This window comes from Lagenorhynchus albirostris, chromosome 6 (assembly GCF_949774975.1).
Source record: "Lagenorhynchus albirostris chromosome 6, mLagAlb1.1, whole genome shotgun sequence".
NCBI classification, from domain to species: domain Eukaryota; kingdom Metazoa; phylum Chordata; class Mammalia; order Artiodactyla; family Delphinidae; genus Lagenorhynchus; species Lagenorhynchus albirostris.
The window spans coordinates 73,679,533-73,698,288 of record NC_083100.1 but is presented as its reverse complement, the minus strand read 5'-3'; the positions used below and the strand labels follow the sequence as shown (position 1 = coordinate 73,698,288).

The following is an 18,756-nucleotide window of genomic DNA, read 5'->3' as shown; positions in this document are numbered from 1 at the left end:
TGGAAATTTAAAATGCAAAGTTAATTGAAAGTATAAAGATGAGAAGCAAGTGCTATACCTAAAATAGTGCACGACACAGTCATGTTTCACTTAACTTTCAAGTCAGAACATAAATTAAGAATTCTAGATGTGACATGCCAAATATTTTAGACAGAAGAAAGCACACAACAGAATCTGTACCAATTACACACTTAAATGCTTAGCTTATAAGGCAACAAGTTCATGCTGAAATATTGACAACAAATGATGTTTCCCTTAGTTTAAGGAAGTGATGCTGCATATAAATCCCATCACCACTTTATACAGTACTGAAATTTCATAAATAGCATTTTCCCAAGCTTCACGTTATACCCAAAGCCAAAATATTTGAAAGGAGCAAAGAACACTGACACTTTGAGCCTAAGAAGAATATTTTTTGCTTGTAACACAATTCAAAAGAAATAAATATTACACAATGACTCCATTAAAAAGAAATAATGTAAAGTTTAACAGCATAGGTTATATACAGTAAATTTGCCTAATGCTCTAAACTGGATCATATTTCTGTAAATGAGCATTTTCTATTTATAATCATTCTGAAAGTTAAGGAAAAACTAAAACTTTTAACTTTTTCTTATAATTTATGTTAACCTACCCTCTTTCTTTAAAAATGCATTTGGAAATTGAAATATAAGACTATTCATTTAGGAGTTATAGTTAACAAACACAAAAACAAGAAAAATATCTCAAAATGTACAGATTTCTCTACAGTGGAAGTTGACTCAATAAAAATACGGAATTATATTTGGACACCTTCAAATAGATTATAAAACATAATGTCAAGGAAAATGGGAGATTATAAAACACCTTCGCTCAAAAATTAAATAAGTATATTCACCCATCATATGTGAATAAAAGAAGAAATATTACTCTTGTTTTTATGAAACTATAGTACAATCATAGTAAATAAATAATTTCATTCTCATATACGCAGAAACAATCTATGAGAAACCAAGGTAACAAGCACAAGCAAGATTACTCCTTCACAGAAGCTCTTTTTAGAATTCCTTCCCATATGCACTTTAAAAAATTGATTACATAATTTAGATTGTCTCGAATAACCAATAAAGATACTTCCTACATGTGCTGCAAATTGAGAGCAATTTTTGAAACCCACGGTCATATAGAATTCAAGACATCCTCACATTTGTCAATTTACTTCCCCTACACACCCACATCCCTGTTCCCATTCCCAAATTAGACTTTAAAATCCCTGAGGGCAGAACCTATCCACCTTTTAATTTCCCTGTTGAACCCAAAATTGTGGCAAGGAAGATATGCAGTGCCCCACATTTTGTAATGAATGGATAATTGCATGAATGAGAATGAAGGTATATGTAAACCACAGCTGTCAGATTTTTGCCTTTGATATCTCATCCTAGTCAAATGAAGATGGGTTTAGTAACACATTTCCATAGTGGAATGAAGTGTAATCACTAGATTGTACTCTATGTGATAATACACAGGTGTATCCTTTAGAACATTGTTACCCAAGTCATGCTTTGTAGAAACTAAAATGTGGGCTAGTAAAAGGTTTCCCGTTTTTTATAAAAGAGTTCCATTGGTCAAATAATTTGGAAAATCCAGTTAAAGAAATTCAAGTAACATTTTTTTACTGCTAGACTCCTCAAAGCACATAATATACTAATATGCGGTATCACTTTCTAAAAATCTATCAAAGAACACTTTTGGTCTTTGATCATCTCAGAAGAGCATTCTAAGGAACAGAGTTTAGGAAACAATGTTTTAGAACAATAAACGATACCATGTTAAATCTTCCTTCACCAAAGCAGAATTATAGATTTGAAGGAAATATTTAATGTTCCATGTATTATTCAGAATGCATCACTTTTGTCTCCACAGGAAATAGAATAAAAGCAAAATTATCATGAGCCTTCTGTACCCATTGCTCATTTTGAAAGGGTAAGGGAATATCTCTTTACTGATAACCCTTGCTTGGGTTTTGTTATCATATTTCATTTAAGAGTTTTCTTAATTTTTCCTCAAAATATCCCCTAGTAGCCTCTTCCTTTTCTGTTCTTCTCTTTCTAAATGTATATGTACAAAAGTAGTAGGGACCTCTGCAATACATCTTAAAGACATCTCTGACAATTTATGACCTTATGACTGATTAATGTCTGGAAGTATTCAGAGAACGTTAAAACTCATCTAACAAATAGGGTGACTATGGAATTTCTATGAGGAAAATGTCAGTGGATATTGTCCTGAGAGTTCATACAGATCCATTATGATTCTGCAAAATAACTTAATTTGTCTTCCGTTTGACTAAACCACAAATTCTGTCATGAAAGATGTTGTTTCTCCATAGGGAGAAAAAATGCTATAGGAATTAAAGGGAAAGTAGGAAGCTAGCTAACTATCATGTGGATTATCATAAGATTTGGACCTAGTGCCAGCTCTATCACTAGCTATGTGACTTTGGGACATCTGTCAATGTCTCAAGGTGTCAGGTGTCTCATTTGAAAATAAGAGAAAGTAACAACCTTGTGACTTCCCAACTGTTTGCCTCAGGGGCTGCTGTGGTGGTGGATTATGAAGAGGAGAACAGGGAAGGAGAAACCAGGGAAGTGATCTGATCTCCCTTCCATCTTCCACCTGAGCAGCACTACTTTTACATGTTTTGTATACTAAAGTTCAGAGCAATATTTAATTTTTAAAAGATCCTGTTTAAAGAGAAAACCACAGATTCTATGATCTAAAGTTTTGTTTAGATATAACATCCTCCAGGCCACATTTTTAATAAACGTGTTTTCATCTCAGGAAAAAACAATGGGCTTTTATATTTTCTTTTCTATTCATTCATGTGCTCCTGATTCAAGTAAAATAAAACCTTAATAACTTTCATTATTTCATATAGCTTATTTTACACTTTTGTAGTATGTTTCTTAAATAAAAAGATGAGTTGATGTGTTGCTTTTCAAAATAAAATTAAAGACAACATGGGGAGTGGATGAAGTCAACTCCAGCCCATACTTGACTTTAGTTATTTTTTCATGGTGCCTTTGGGCACTTAAATACTGCACTGCATTATCTTTGAGGTAGAACAACAGCAACGATGACAAAACAAAGGCCAAAAAATTCACATAAAAAGGAAAAATGAGAAAGAAAGATGTGAGAGGTTTCTTTTTAACACAATTCTCATCATCAGGCTTTGCAGTCTTCTTTGACACAAAGTTGAGAAATAGTTTTCTTAATCCGGAGGGCGGTTAGGCGGGCTGCCCCATTGGCATACCAACACTCGCGCATTATTCTCCCCATGACTCGGAGTGCCTTTAAGAGAGAAAATATCAAAGTCTTTAGCACAAAACACAGTACGAGAGAAGAAAAGCCACAAACACAGGAATCGATGCTAAGCTCTGATACAGAAATAGTAAACTTAAATCAATATGAGAAGGAGATCAGGGCCAAATCACTTCAAAAATCCTGTCAAGGGTGTCTCCCCTAAGACAAGGAACAGGGCATCTCCCCCCAGACATAGACCAGGGTGTCTCCACTCAGACAAGGACCAGAGCATCTCCCCTCAGACGCGGATCAGGGCATCAACCCTCAGGCAAGGACCGTGGCTTCTCCTCCCGGACAGAGACAAGGGTGACTTCTCTCAGAAAAAGACCAGAGTCTCTCCTCTCAGAGACCAGGGTGACTTCTCTCAGAAAGGGACCAGGGTATTTCCCCACTGACAGAGACCAGGTCATCTCCCCTCAGAGGGACCAGAGCATCTCCCCACAGAAAGAGACCAAGGTGACTTCTCTCAGAAAAAGACTAGAGTGTCTCTTCTCAGAGACCAGGACATCTACCCTCAGACCAGGACCAGGACATTTCCTCTCAGAAAGGGACCAGACTGTCTCCCCTCAGACAAGGACTAAGGCATCTCCCCTGAGAGGGACCAGAATGTCTCCCCATGGACAGAGACAAAGGTGATTTCTCTCAGAAAAAGACCAGGCTCTCCCCTCAAACAGAGAAAAAAGTTTCTCCCCTCAGACAGAGACCAGGTCAACTTCTAGCATAGAAAGACCAGGGCTCTCCCCTCAGACAGAGCCCAGGCTGTCTCCCCTCAAACAGAGATCAGGGCACCTCCTCTCCTAGGGAGACCAGGGTGTCTTCTCTCAGACAGGCCAGGTGTCTCCTCTCAGAAAGGGGCCAGGCGATCTCCTCTGGCTTCAGGCAGAGGCACAGGGCCCACTGATCTGCTAGATGATTTGAAGCCATCATTTGTGGACCTTGAAGGTAGCTATAGGAGATGATAGGGAGCCTTTGCTCAGTGGCATTTTGGTTTATGGAATTACACTATCATTTTTAAGGTCATGTTTGATTAGCATAATGTGAAATGATGGACCAGTTTCATTTGTTTCAGTCTTTTCTGTTTAGTGATTAGTTGTTTATTTGTCTTCCACCTACTCTGTTGAATGTAATTTTAGGAAAGAGAATATGGCCACCTTACACAACATCCTTTTAGAGTAAGTGAAATCAATTGAATAGCTTTATCTTCTTGAGATGATCAATAATCTTTGAAACGATTAATCTTTTTATGCATTTTATGTATGCACTTTATGAAAATTTTCCTCTTCTTTCAAGCTGCATGAAAATAAAATGCTTTCAATTAAGAAATTATATATGTTATGTATAAAAAAGCTAACAATGTCTGCCCTTGGGCTTTCAGAATATGTAAACTTTCTTTTAAATCTTTGTAGTGGAATTAAAATATTTTTAAAAATCCTGTCAAAACACAGATATTAATCCTATAGAGGGAGGCTATTAATCCTCTTTTAATTGAAAATTCTGGGAATATGGTAGAATGACTATCTTTTAAAATATTCTAAGAAAGGACATGAAAGACAAAAATGGATAAGGGATGGGTTGGAAATTCCCTGTGTTGCTCTGGATGGTAAGTACACACATATACATTTTTTTTTAAGTCATCAAACTATATACTAAGATTTATTCATTTTATCATATGTAAATTATGCCACAATAAAATAATGACCTAAATACTAATATCAAAAATTTTGAATTAAAAAAAATCAGTATAAGTGAACTGGTAAATAAATAAGATAAATACTCAGAGGGGAAAACAATGAGAATGCGTGAATCCAGAGAGGTATAAGAAATCACTGAAGCAAGGCATTGCTCTGATGGCATTTGCTGATCTCACAGTCTAGAATTTCAGAATTGATGGACCATATGTGAAAGACAGGAAATACAGCCCAAAGCACACAGAAGGTGTCAGATCAAGACATTTACAAAGTCCAGACTATAAGGATGAATTGGTCTTAGAAGGAACTTTGTGAAGAAAATTGTCTAAATCTTTGATCTTGGTAAAGAAAAAATCAAACCTTAGCCTTAAAATGTTGCAGTAAGCCTGAGCTCATAGTGAAAATTCACAAGAAGATGAGGAAATAAAGTATCATAAGCAAGAGTTAGTCAAAACAACAAACAGGAAAATCAAACCTCTCAAAACATTAGATGCTAGAATTAAATGATATAAAATATTTTTAAAATAAAGTACATTTTAAAAAGCAAAGAGAAAAGTCTAAACATAAGTAAAAAGCAAAAGTATATTTAAAACAAAACAAAACAAATAAATGGCATTTTTCACAGAATCAGAACAAAAAACAAAGAAAATTTTAAAAAGAAAACAAAAACCCCAAAACAAACAATAAAAAACAAAACTAATATAAAAAAAGGTGTCAAAGGTAAGACATGCAAAGTTTTAAGGGGCAAAACTATCATGACTTTCACACAGCATTATACTGGAAATCCTAGAAACTGCAATAAGAAAGGTATGAGTCCCCGGACTCTCATTATTTGGGGATATGATCATCTATGTAGGCACCCCAAAAGAATCTATAGTTTTATACCCTAAAGAAATAATTTTTACACACACACACAGCAGTATTGTTTTAAAAGAAACTAAAAATCACACATGTGACAATCAACAGTAGAGTGAAAAAAAGAAATTAGATACATACAATGGAATACTACACAGATATGAAAATAAACAGATTATAGCTATACATATATAAGGTAAAGTAAAAAAAATTAAGAAGAATATCTATAGTAAGTGTCATTAATATATTTCACAAATAAACAAAAGTTAGCCATATACACGTACATATATATATATATGTATGGCTAAATTTTAAAGCAAAGCAAGGCAATAATAAAATGATTAGTTATAATAGTAGCCTCTCAGAGGGGTGAGTAATCTTCAAAGGTATTGGAAGTGTTCTATTTTTTAAACTTGGTCATGAATTCTATTATCTTTACATATAACTTTACATATATGTTAATATCCTCTCATATGCATGAAATGGTTAATATCAGAGAAAATTTAATTTCAATTTGCTTATAAATGCCTCAAATTCTGCTTCTCAAATGAGTATATAGGTAAGCTATCTACACAAAATAGAAATATCAGGACATAAATCTTGCCTTAAATAGGAAATGAGTTGAGCAAAACATGAAGGAGAGGAAAAATGAGGAAAAACGTAACCGTATAAGATATGACAGAGCCAAAACTAAAAGATGTCACCAAAAAAATCGCCTCAAGCATTACATTTAAATATGGCAGAAGACAAACAGTCATAATTGGGATGGGGGAGATTAAAGCATTAAAATAGTTGTGGAACTAGTTAGATGATTTATAGTCTTTCCTCCACCTTCCCTTTTGCTTCCTGTGGGAGCTAGAGAAGTCTCTCTCTTCACACAGGCAGAACAAGCACTGCAATATGTCTGCTCTATGATGGTTACTACATGTGTGGTACAAGATGAGGAGATAAACAACAATGGTCCCTGCCATGGGGAGGCTTTTCTGATGGAAGAGAATAAACTCAAACTTCAGCAAGTTAGGGATTAGGAATAATTTATTGACTCTAAGGATGACTGAAATTGTAATACTCTGTGTAGCACAGACATTGACTACCCACCGAATATGCCTGTGTTCCCGACATTCCCAGCTCCCTTCCAGCTGGATGGGACTGTGTGACTCGTTCTGGTCTATGAACCATGAGTGGAAATGAAATGTGTCACTTGAGCCAAAGTATTAGAGAGCCAGTGTGTGACCCTCCAGCTCCTCTCTTCTCCTGACCTAGACCTCTGGAAACTATGTGTTTAGATAGCAGCATCACAAGATCAAAGTCACCTGGATTACTGAATCACCACAGGGAGCACAGATTCCAATGAAAGCTGCCTAACCTACAGGGGACTTGGCATAGCAAGAAATAAAGTCTTGTGTGAAGTCACTGGGATGTCAAGGTTGTTCCTGCCACATAACTTAGCCTTATGATACTGACAGCTAAAGGGAATAAAATCCTTCTGAAGCTTATATGAAGACATATACCTACATACATGAAATGAATTGGATGCCTAGATAAAGAGGACTATGGCCTCTGAAAATCCACCCTGATACTTACCTCAAAATTATAATGGGAAAAATATACATAAGAACATAGCCTTACTTCACAGCTTTGCCACTGGTTCGGAATACTTGGTCGGAACTTCTGGTCACAGACAACCTTCCTCATTTCCTCTATTGAGGGATCTGAAGGCACCATGTCATAATAAGGCAACTGGTACTCCTCAACAATTCCTATAAAAAAGTTGCATAATAAATTTCCCAGTGTGAATAATAAACAAAGATGTTTACTTCAAAATAATACCAATTAAGTTTTCTAGGCACAAGTGGTACCCTGGAAAACTGGAAAATCAGGCTTATTAAAATTATGTATCATTGTAAAACCAAAGATATAAGTTTAAAGCACTAAGTTGAATAGTTATATAAGTTTATGAAATTTTATACTATGAAAATTTATATAATTTTGATAATTAAACAAGTTATATGAGACAAAAGTATATGTAATTACTGTATAAAATATATAATTTTATATAATTATACATATATAATTTTATATAAAATATCATGTTACATTTACATAACTTAATAATTATAAAAATATAATTTTATATTATGAAAATTATGTAAATTTTGATTTTCATAAAATGCCATTGTGCAATTCAGAAGTAATATCTAATTACAAAATTTACAGCAAGCCTCACTGATCTGTGAATGACGTATATTTCTCCATGAATGAAGTATATTTCTCCTTTTCAAAACACAATAGCTTTCTCTTTTTGAAAATTGTTAGGCGATCTTTTAAGAGCTGAGTTTTTTACATTTGGATTTTACAGCTACTAGATCTGAGAATGTTCCAGAGAAATGGCCAAAGGTATTTGAAGATGAACAGTTCAACGTGAAGGTTAATATTTAAAGAGTCTCAAATAATAGACAAAGATTTGACTTTAATTATCAGAATGTTACCTGAGTTCAAGAATTTCCTTACAGAATCAATTGAATTAAACTATAGTTCTTTTAATTTAAATATTTAAGATTGGCATAATTTAGAAAATGAAATTCAAATCATGTTAACTAAATTACCATTTCAACTGTTGAAGAAAATTTAAGGACAAAAATCTAAAAGCAAATCTAGACAAATATCAGTATGAAATTAAAAAAAATAATAACATGTTTGAATCTTGCTATTTACCAAGCACCTTCCTAAGCCCTTTACATGTTTTAACTAATTATTCCTCAAAAGCACTGACTAAAGAAAGTACATAGTATCCCATTTTTACAGAATCAGGAAACTGAGGCACAAAGAGTGTCATGAATTTTCTCAAGGTCACATAGCTAGTAAGTGGCAGATCTGGAACTCGATCCCAGGCTTGGGGATTCCAGTGTCCATGTACTGTTTCTGCACCACTCTAAGTCTATTGCTTCTGTGAATAGTTTCATCTTCCTGAATATTTTATTATCTAACCTAGGAATAAAAGGGGGAAAGCATGTTTTCTCATTCAAATATAATTTTAAACTTTTAAGCTTTTCATTTTTTTAAATATGAGATTTATGTAAGGCAAAATGACATCAATACAAAATGCAAAAGCTGACAGTGGTTTAATAATGACAGTTCTTTCATTGAATGTTTACTATGAGCAGGCTCTATACAAAAAGCTTCACATGAATTAATTGAATTAGTCCATTAAATCCTTAAAGCCCAAGAGGTCAGTTTTATTATCTTCATTTTACAGATGAGGAAAGCGAGACCATATAACTCACCTAAAGTCAGACATTCAGGAAGTTGCTAAACCAAGGTTTAGGACTAAGTCTGTCTCACTTGAAACTGAAAAATCTAAATCATTTTCTACCAGGATTTAACTTTTCTCCACTGATGAAACAACTTCATCAGACTGCATTTACAGGGTTTCATCTTCCCAAATTCTTCCTCTCATTATTAATCTCTAAACTGCTGGGAGCAGTAGAGTCAGGAAGTTAGTCTTTGCTTACCTCTGTCCTCCACTTTAATCCCCACACATACATCATCACCGGAAAGAAATGAACAAGAAAAGCCCGAGAACCAGAAGACTTCAATTTAAGTCCTGCGGCCTTGGCAAGTCATTTAGCTTCCTTGGGTTTAATTTCTGATATAAAATAGGAATACAGCTCAAAGAAGAAAATTTTCAAGTGCTTTGCAAAGTATTATTATGGAAATCAGAATTATCAGGAGAACTAAGCGGTAATCACAACCTAAAATCTCCGTTCTGTTCAAAATGCTCCACTTTTGCCACTGGAAAGATATCGCCAAAAGGTAATCTCTTAAATATTTAGAAACGATTCAATATAGTGCATTGAATTAGAGCATCAAGGAAAGGCAGACACAAAGAATATTTCCAAAATCTTACCTCCAACTGAACACCTCCGGGCTATTTCCCAGTAAACCAGACCAACAGAATAGATGTCAGCTCGTTTGAAGGACTCGAAGATATTCACATTTATTGTATCATCAAGCATTTCAGGAGCCATGTACCTTCAAAAACATGCACACTTCAGATTCTGTGTATGAGTTTATAGCAGTCCAGTAAAACGCAATGTTAATAAATCCTGATATACAATATGTTAAGGCAGTTTACATCAAATTTACAGGTTGATCTGAGCCACTATAACAGAATAAAATTAAGTATGATGCTAACTGGACTTCCCTGGTGGCGCAGTGGTTTAGACTCCGCGTTCCCAATGCAGGGGGCCAGGGTTCACTAAGTGTGATGCTAACTGTAAGTTTTTTGTAGGAGTCCTTTATAAGATTAAGAAAGTTTCCTTTCATTTCTAGTTTGTTGGGAGTGTTTATCAATAATGGAGATTAAATTTAGTTAAATGTTTTTACTGCCTCTATTGACATAATTGTGTGTTTTATTTATTTGTAAATTTATTTAATTATTGAACGATAATTTTAAAAACATTTTAAATAGAACTAGAGATCATCCTAGTGTTAAAGCCTGTGGGCCAGGAGCCAAATACTTGGAAAGCGCTCAATAGGAAAGATGGAACTCAATTTCCAGTAGTTTGTAGCCAAGAAAGCTCCTTGAGGGCAAGGAGTATGTTCTATTCATCATGGTGGGCCCAGTACTCCAACACAGTGCTCAGCATCATTCCACAAATACCTGCTCTGAATGAACAATGTTATTATACGTTGGCTCCAAGACATATATTCATATTATATATTGGCTCCAATAAAATTACAGCCTTGCTTGAATAGGACTAAATCAAAAATTCTACAGTCCCTGGGACCTGACTGAGCCTAGCTGTCTTAGGGATATTTCGAGGATTTCTCAGAATATTGAGGTGAGGATGCAACACTCTCCCCAATATTTTAAAAGCTTTAGATTCTCTGAAGGAATCCAGCATCCCAGACTTCCCTGACGGACAAGTTAAAACTTGCTTTTTAAAGGGAAAAAAGAAGAGGTCCCTTAGGGCTGCCCAGTCTGAATAAATTGTCCTGAAGTGTTTCTGGGGCCCCAGTAAAGTCTCCCAGGGAACAAAGTGAAGGACTCAGAGGGACTGGCCTGGAATCTCAAATATGGCTTGTAGGCTAACTATACCAGCTTAGAAATTCTCTACTCTCAAGGGCCTTTAACAACTCCAGGAAAGTGTTTTGGTTATTTCTGATTTCAAGGTCAAGAAACCTGGAATTATGCCAAAGTAGCACAGATCCTGAAATTCAAATGAAAGGAAACAGAAGTATGCTGGCCATATGGCCACAGTCTGGCTATAATAAGAAAACACCAGGAATCCCATTACTAATGGGTCTGTCCTGACATACGTGTGGTATGCTCTATATAAATCATGCTTGTTCTTAACTTTCAGAGATTCTGTTCCTTGAAAGTGGGAATTGTGTCCAAACTCATATTACCTTAATACACATCAACTGGGGAGACTTATGGATAAGTACAACTATAGGTAAATATGTTACATAATATTTTTAAATATTGAGAGAATATTATATAGATATATAGATATATATCTATATAACCTATATTATATAGATATATATATATATTATATCACCTATCTAGTTAAGTGTATTGATTCTATATCTGTTGTTAGGACCTGAATGTATAGAACTAGCCCTGAGTTTCAGTTCATTTACGAGGTATTGAAGAATTGATATAAAGGCTTTGAAGGAGCTATACACTGCTAACATTTTTTTCCTCCTCTCTGTAGGAAAACTATTCTCAGATGTGGCACGCTGAAAATAATATATCACCATCACTTCCACCATTCCTTTCCACTGGACTCCCCACACAAATAGCTACTTTCTATATGACCAAATGCCAACTCTTCTTGCTTTATAACCATTGTGCCACTGATTTCTCGGTGACCCAGAGAAGACTTCTTGCTTTCTTGGGCCTAATGGTTTCCAACTTTGGATTTCCACCCACCTCCCTATACACATATCCCAGGCATTCATGTTTATGGGCAGTCATAAGTCTCAGTATGCTACCAAAGTAAGTTATCTTACCTTTTGGTTCCTACTTTAGGATTCTGAGGTATGTCAATAGTGTTCAGTATTGAATCATGCTTCACAGCCAACCCTAAGTCTGCTATGGCACAAGTTTCACATTTTTTCACTAAGATATTCTTTGATTTTATATCTCGATGAGCAATAGCAGGTTTACCTATGAAGCATAAGGTAAACATATTCACTTTTTTCATTACTGGAGATTGAACCTCTCTGAAAGGCGTCATCTTGAAGACTTGGCTCAAATGTTATCTTCTAAGAAAGGTCTTCCCTGACCCCCATTCTACATTCCAAGTCATTCTCCATCAGACTATCCCATTTTGCCTTCTTCATAGCCCTTATCACTATCTAAATTATCTTACTCATTCATATGCATTATCTGTCCCTCCCAACTAGACTGTAGGCTACCTAAGGGCAGTGGCTATGTCTTACTCATCACCATGCCTCCAATGCTTAGAACACTAGGTGACATTTAGTAACCACTGGTAAATATCTGCTGAATAAGTAGGGAAAGTATTAGCATTGCTATGTCCACATAAGAACATAGCAAATATTCTCTTACAAAACAAGTTTCAAACTTCTACCACCCTACACCAGCAGTTCTCAAATGTGGCCCAAAGATCCCTAGGGGTCCTTAAGGCTCTTTTCCAACTACATATCTGTGTGATGTCACATTTTCTTCACATACTTCAACCAAAAACAACATACTGGGACAGACTGAATGAAGAACAGGTAGGAAAATCCAGACATTAAGGAGATTTGCGAAAGTGTAAAATGGCATTATTTTAGCTAGATTGGCTTTTGTACTACAAAAATTATGTAACTTTTAAAAATTATGTTATTTATTTTAATATTTAATTGGTTAATTATTATACTTAAAGTAAATTAATAAATACTTTAAAATTTCTCAATTTTAGTTTCTAATATAGTAAATATTAATAGATATAACCCACATATACAAACTTTTGGGGTCCTCAATAATCTTTAAGAGTTTAAAGGGATCATGAATCCAAATCTGAGAAGCACTACGGTGACTAGAGTGACTTTCTAGAGCCAATTCTCTATTAACTCAATGAACAGACGAGACAGTGTGTATTATTTGGAGTTCAAGTACATGATATATAAGTATTTTTTAAGGTCAGAATAACTCTTCCTAATTATTTTAATTATCAAAGGTAAACAGTTAAATCATTTGTATTCTCAGAAAATAGAGCATTTGCCACCAAAGCAAGATCTCTCAGGTACATGTTGTAAATAGCAAAGATAGAGCCACTAGGAATAAAAATATTATTATGGATAGTATACAAAATGACAAGTATGTAGATGAGAGTTGGCTATATCATGACAAAACCTTCAGCTTTATAAAATACCTTTAGTGTTTCTTTACATTTGATAATTGTTTGTCATAAACTAAAACACAGCTGAACACTATAATACAACTCAGTGTTTCTATCTTCATATTCAAGGAGAAAAAAAATTAGAAAGAAAATACATACCTTGTGTACCAACAATCTCCATATGAAGGTGGGCCAGACCACTAGCTATTGAAAGTGCCAGTTTGATCATTCCAGCCACTGTCACTATGTTTCTATTCAAATAGTCATATAAGGAGCCCTGTTCATGATATTCAGAGACAAGCCAAAGTTGAGTCCAAGTTCCATTATCTAACAGGAAAAAGTTATTTTGTTGCTGTAAGTTTATGTTGAGAAAGAAGCCAAAAGCTTTTAACAAATGTCAGTGTTTAAAGCAAATCTGTGTTGTTAACAAAGCAAAATTAACTCCTTCCGTGATAATACTTACAGTCCAAGTTAGTAGGGTGAAAATTCTCAACGAATTCCTATTGACATATTAGAACCTGTTACATGTACCCACCATTGCTATAGGAAGCTGTGAGGCGGTGATTCTACCAACTGAACTACTCCTTTCTTATTCCCTCTATATCAGTACCTGCTGGTAATAGCAATCACATTATGGCAGAAACTACTGAGAGATGCATTTAGGCTCAGCGTTGTGTTATAAATTATTCTTGAGCTTTTAAGAAAGATTGTACCAATAAAAACAGAAATATAACAAATTTACACAAAGTATTATTCTATCATAAAACTCTAACATTCCAAGGATGGTCATATTATTCATCTTTCAAAATATGAAATTGATGATTTCCCTCAAAGCTTAATATAAGTGCCAAACACAATTACTAGACCTTTTCAAATAATTTACCTTATTTAACCAAAGCTAATCCAGTTTATAAAAGATTTTTAGCAGACAAGAAATTAGCCTAAAGTTTCTCTAGGTATTAGAGTCCCTAGACTTAGCTTTAGCTTTCAGAATCGGATGTCTACAATAGCCCTGGGAAGTCCTGACCAGTTTTGATCCTCAGTGAAAGGGAACTATAATTAAAGAACATTTGCTAAGGAATTTTTGTACTTAGTGCTTTATGTACAAGAGCTCCTGGTTATCCAAGTATTTAATTTCCAAATCCAGGTAGTGATAACATTTCCTAGGGATGCAAAAATCAACATAACATGATAAAGTTCGCTAATAAACTGACCACATATAAAACTAACACTTACACCTCTCTCCCTGCTTAACACCAGTGGCTATCTTTGCCCTCTCGTACCAATATCTTTGTCAGACAGTTGACTAAACTAAAGAGTGAAACTGTAAATGTTGCAAAAGATATAGAAATGCATGAAAATGAAAGTGATGTTAGAGACCACTTGGACACAAAGCCACTGACAACTAAGCCATTGACACAAGTAGACCAGTTAAACTGAAGAAGAGACAATCAAGGGTGATCTTTGTTGTGCATATTGTTTTATAATCCAATAAATGTCATGATTAAATTAGCTCTATCAGGATGATCCATATAACGGCAGTCATTACTGCTTTCATAACATTGTGAATGAAGCTAACCAGTAGATAGTTTAGCTCAATGTTACGAAGAAAAAGTAAAAGTTCTTAACAGCTTAATAAGCAATGTTTCATTTTCAATAGTATAGTTAAGAACTTGGAAGGAACCTTTTCCTTTTTTAAGCTCAGTTTCTCCCTGGCTTGACTTGGCTTTATTCAGTTTCTCCCTGGCAAATCAGAAAAGACAAATCATCAGCAAACATAACTATGGCCAAAATGTATCATAACACTAAACTTCCCTTTGGCCATCTAATTAATCATAAATACTTTCATGATAAAGCTTATATTAAATAGAAATAACCATAGATTTAAATTTTTCCTAGGTAATGGTAGGTTTCTGATAGCCACAGATAATTTGTGGCTAGATAGATGTTATAATCTCCACCTCTCCAAAGTTCTTCATGAGTATAACTGATACAAATAAAAAATAATTGACTGGATCAAGTTTTGCTCACCTTTGTTCCCTGTTTCCCTTTAAGGGAATTGTTGCACAGCTAAGTGAGTAAAAGCTATGCAAAAAGAAGAAAGAGAGCATAGGTAATCCACAAACTCTATATCTAGTCCCTGATTACTGGGCATATACACAAAATTTTATGACTATTGATTTAAATACCAAAAAGTTGATGGTCTGTCTTATTCCACAAATCTCATAAAGCAGTGTTATTTGGGGTTGTTAATGTTAAACCTCACGATATAAACCATACTCAAAGTACATTAATTTCACTAAAAGTGTCTTGCTTGCCACCATTCTAATAATGTTCATAGAAAACTAGAGTCCTGGAGTTGAGGTCTGCTGTACAGATGAAAGTATAGTCCTAACAAAGATGACTATTCAACTATCATTCTTTGGTATCTTTGTACCAGTTATCAAAATATTGAAATATTTCTGTCCTGTTGAATTAACAGCTGCTATTCAAAACTTCCAACGGTATTCCTTTGCCCTAGACACCCAAAGCAACTCCTGAACCCTCAAGATGCCTCCAGATCTTTTTATGACCCAGCAACTAAAGGGATAAAACCTAGCATGGGGGAAGGGTGAGCTGTGACAGGGCGAGAGAGAGTCATGGACATATACACACTAACAAACGTAGTAAGGTAGATAGCTAGTGGGAAGCAGCCGCATGGCACAGGGATATTGGCTCGGTGCTTTGTGACAGCCTGGAGGGGTGGGATAGGGAGGGAGGGAGGGAGGGAGACGCAAGAGGGAAGACATATGGGAACATATGTTTATGTATGACTGATTCACTTTGTTATAAAGCAGAAACTAACACACCATTGTAAAGCAATTATACCCCAATAAAGATGTTTAAAAAAAAAAAAAAAAAACCTAGCATGGCAGGGTTCTCCCAAAACTCTGTTCCAGTTGAAGCTTCTGTTCCGGTTGGTTAGCTCCTGTGCCATACCAGTCATCAAATATTTTAAGTATCAAGCTGACTATAGCGTCATCATGACTTCATATCACTCGTCTGCCCTGCTTTATTTTACATTTATTGCACATTTATCTGTGGAGAAGAGGAAAGCATTTTCTTTCCTCAAAAAAGAAATCAGACTTTTACGTAGATTTTATTAAAACAAAGAGATTATTTATTCTCCTCTGATAGCAGACATAATATCTTATTTGCTGGACCCAATTAGATTGAAAATACCTTTGTTGTCAGCAGCAATGAAACCAAGGATGTTTTCATGTCTCAGCATAACGGTCTGATAAATTTCTGCCTCTCGAAACCAAGATCTTTCATCTCTAGAGGAGAATATTTTCACAGCCACATCTTCCCCGCACCATCTTCCGTGCCAGACCTCACCAAATCTACCTTTTCCTACTATTTCCTGAAGTACAATCGTCCTTGCAATTGTTCTTTGAACCAACAGAGGCAGACCTAACCAAAGAAAAGATGAAATTGATGATTAAAAACAAGTAATTGCCAGAAAATAACTGTCATGATGACCATTATTTTCACATAAAAAAGCAAACATTTAACCACTTTAGTAATTTTACTGATTTTGAAGAAATAAGCACCATTATACCAAACTTTAATTTAGTCAAAGCATGCTCAAAAAGCACTCCAAATTCTTACTATGATTTCTCTTCTCATATTCACAAATAAAAATTTCTTGAATATAGCCTGCCACTGCAGATATCTAATTTTCCAAAATTGTTGCAAATCTCTCTGATTTGCACATTGAAGCCAGTCAGTTTGCTAAATACACAAAGGTTAAAAAGCATAAGTTTTTAGTCTCTAAAATAAAATATGATTCCTAGTACAACAGAGAATGCTTCATGAATTTTTTTAAAAACCAAGTTAAAATTGGAAAGTGAAGAATCGAATTCAATGATGAAGTGAGGCAATCATGTTACACTGAAAGCAAGGTACAGTCATAGAAAATATCAAATGGATATTTTCTGTGGAATAAAAGAAAGTCAAAGAAAATATATTCTGAATGTATGTAAAATGTTTAGGTTCTTTTGAACCAATAGCTATACCTCTAGAATTCTATTCTAAAGATTTAATGAAAAATGCAGAAAAATTTATGTCAAGATATTTAATATATTATTACTTATAGAAAAAGTAAGGAAAAGTGTCTGATAATGGAAAAATTGTTAAGTACAGTGCAGAGGTTGAGACCACAGATAAGAAAGGCTTGGGTTCAGATTTCATCTGTGCCACATGGTAATCATGGGCAAATTATTGAACTTCTCTGAGCTTCAGCTTCCTTGCCTGAAAACCTGTGGGCAATAATATTACCTATATCATAGGGATACTTTGAGAATTAATAACCATGTTAAGCACCTAGCACAGTATCTGGCCTATTAACATGCTCAATAATGGCTTGCCCTTAACATTATGTCTAAGGATGGATTACTTAGAGCCAAAAATAATGATGCTGTTTATGAAGAGTTATTTCTTAATGACATAGGAAAGTACTTCTGCTATAATAAAAACCATACCTTGTTAAGTGAAAAAATACTTTTGTTAAAGACAAATAGCATAGCAAATTCTATCCATCTAAATAAGTGTATCTAGCTATTGAAAATATTCACGGGAAAAAGACTGAAAAGAATATATGCTAAATGCCATGATGGGTATTTCTATTTAGTGGAATCGGGGTGAAGTAAATTGTGATATTCTCCTTTCTAATTCTTTACATTTGCTTAATGTCCACAACAGTCCATAGATATTTATTACTCTTATAATTAGAAGGAAAATAGCTAAAGAGGTCACAGTATAACTTATTTGGGAAAGTCATGTTTAGTTGTCATTGTACTCAGATGGCTGGGAAACCCTTATAGCAACAACCCTGTAAGCTTCTGTAGGCTTCGACCTCTACTCCTGAAATGAGCCAGTTTATTCAGATGTTCTCATGTGCATGAGAACCACCCACCATGACTAAATAAGCACAGACTATAAATTTGCTATTATGGATCTCAACAATTAGTCACAAAGCCTCACAGCCAGAAAGTTCTTCTGAGATCATCTGGTTCAACTTTATCATTTAGAGATGAGAAAATTGGGGCTGTGTGGTAGTCAGAAACTTGCCCAGGAATAAGTGGAAGTCAAACCTACAACTAAAACACTGTTTTTCAATCCAAATTCTTATGCTCTCACCGTTCAGTGGATATGACTACAGTCCTCCCCAGCTGGAAAGATTTCTAGCAGCAAACTATCCAGGATATTTTTGTAAGCCATAGTCAGTTTCACTACTTGCCACACAATGAAAGTTGTACTAACAATTATTAAGCCAAAGTACAATTTCAATCTCTCTCTCTTCCCTCCCTCCTCGTCTTGCACACACAAACTCACGAAAGCATCACCACGACCAATCACAACAACAATGACAACGACAACAATACCAACAATACAACAACAACAACTGGCTAGAGAACTAGATAAGCCAATGTTTTCAAACTGCAAATTGATTAGGCACATAATCAATGCCT

The 18,756-nt window shown here is 35.0% G+C and overlaps 1 protein-coding gene across 1 annotated transcript in view; it reads right to left on the bottom strand.

The window, feature by feature from the left end:
* Positions 1–3,197: 3,197 nt before the first annotated feature.
* The window catches only part of ACVR1C (activin A receptor type 1C), an 84,763-nt gene continuing 69,204 nt past the window's right edge, over positions 3,198–18,756 (bottom strand). Inside the window, exons 4-9 of the mRNA XM_060151490.1 lie at positions 16,466–16,696; positions 13,403–13,570; positions 11,907–12,063; positions 9,793–9,917; positions 7,515–7,645; positions 3,198–3,330 (exon numbers count right to left, since the gene is read on the bottom strand). Of these exons, the coding sequence (XP_060007473.1) occupies positions 3,205–3,330; positions 7,515–7,645; positions 9,793–9,917; positions 11,907–12,063; positions 13,403–13,570; positions 16,466–16,696 (938 nt within the window). The 3' untranslated portion in view covers positions 3,198–3,204. The remainder of the gene's footprint in view (positions 3,331–7,514; positions 7,646–9,792; positions 9,918–11,906; positions 12,064–13,402; positions 13,571–16,465; positions 16,697–18,756) is intronic.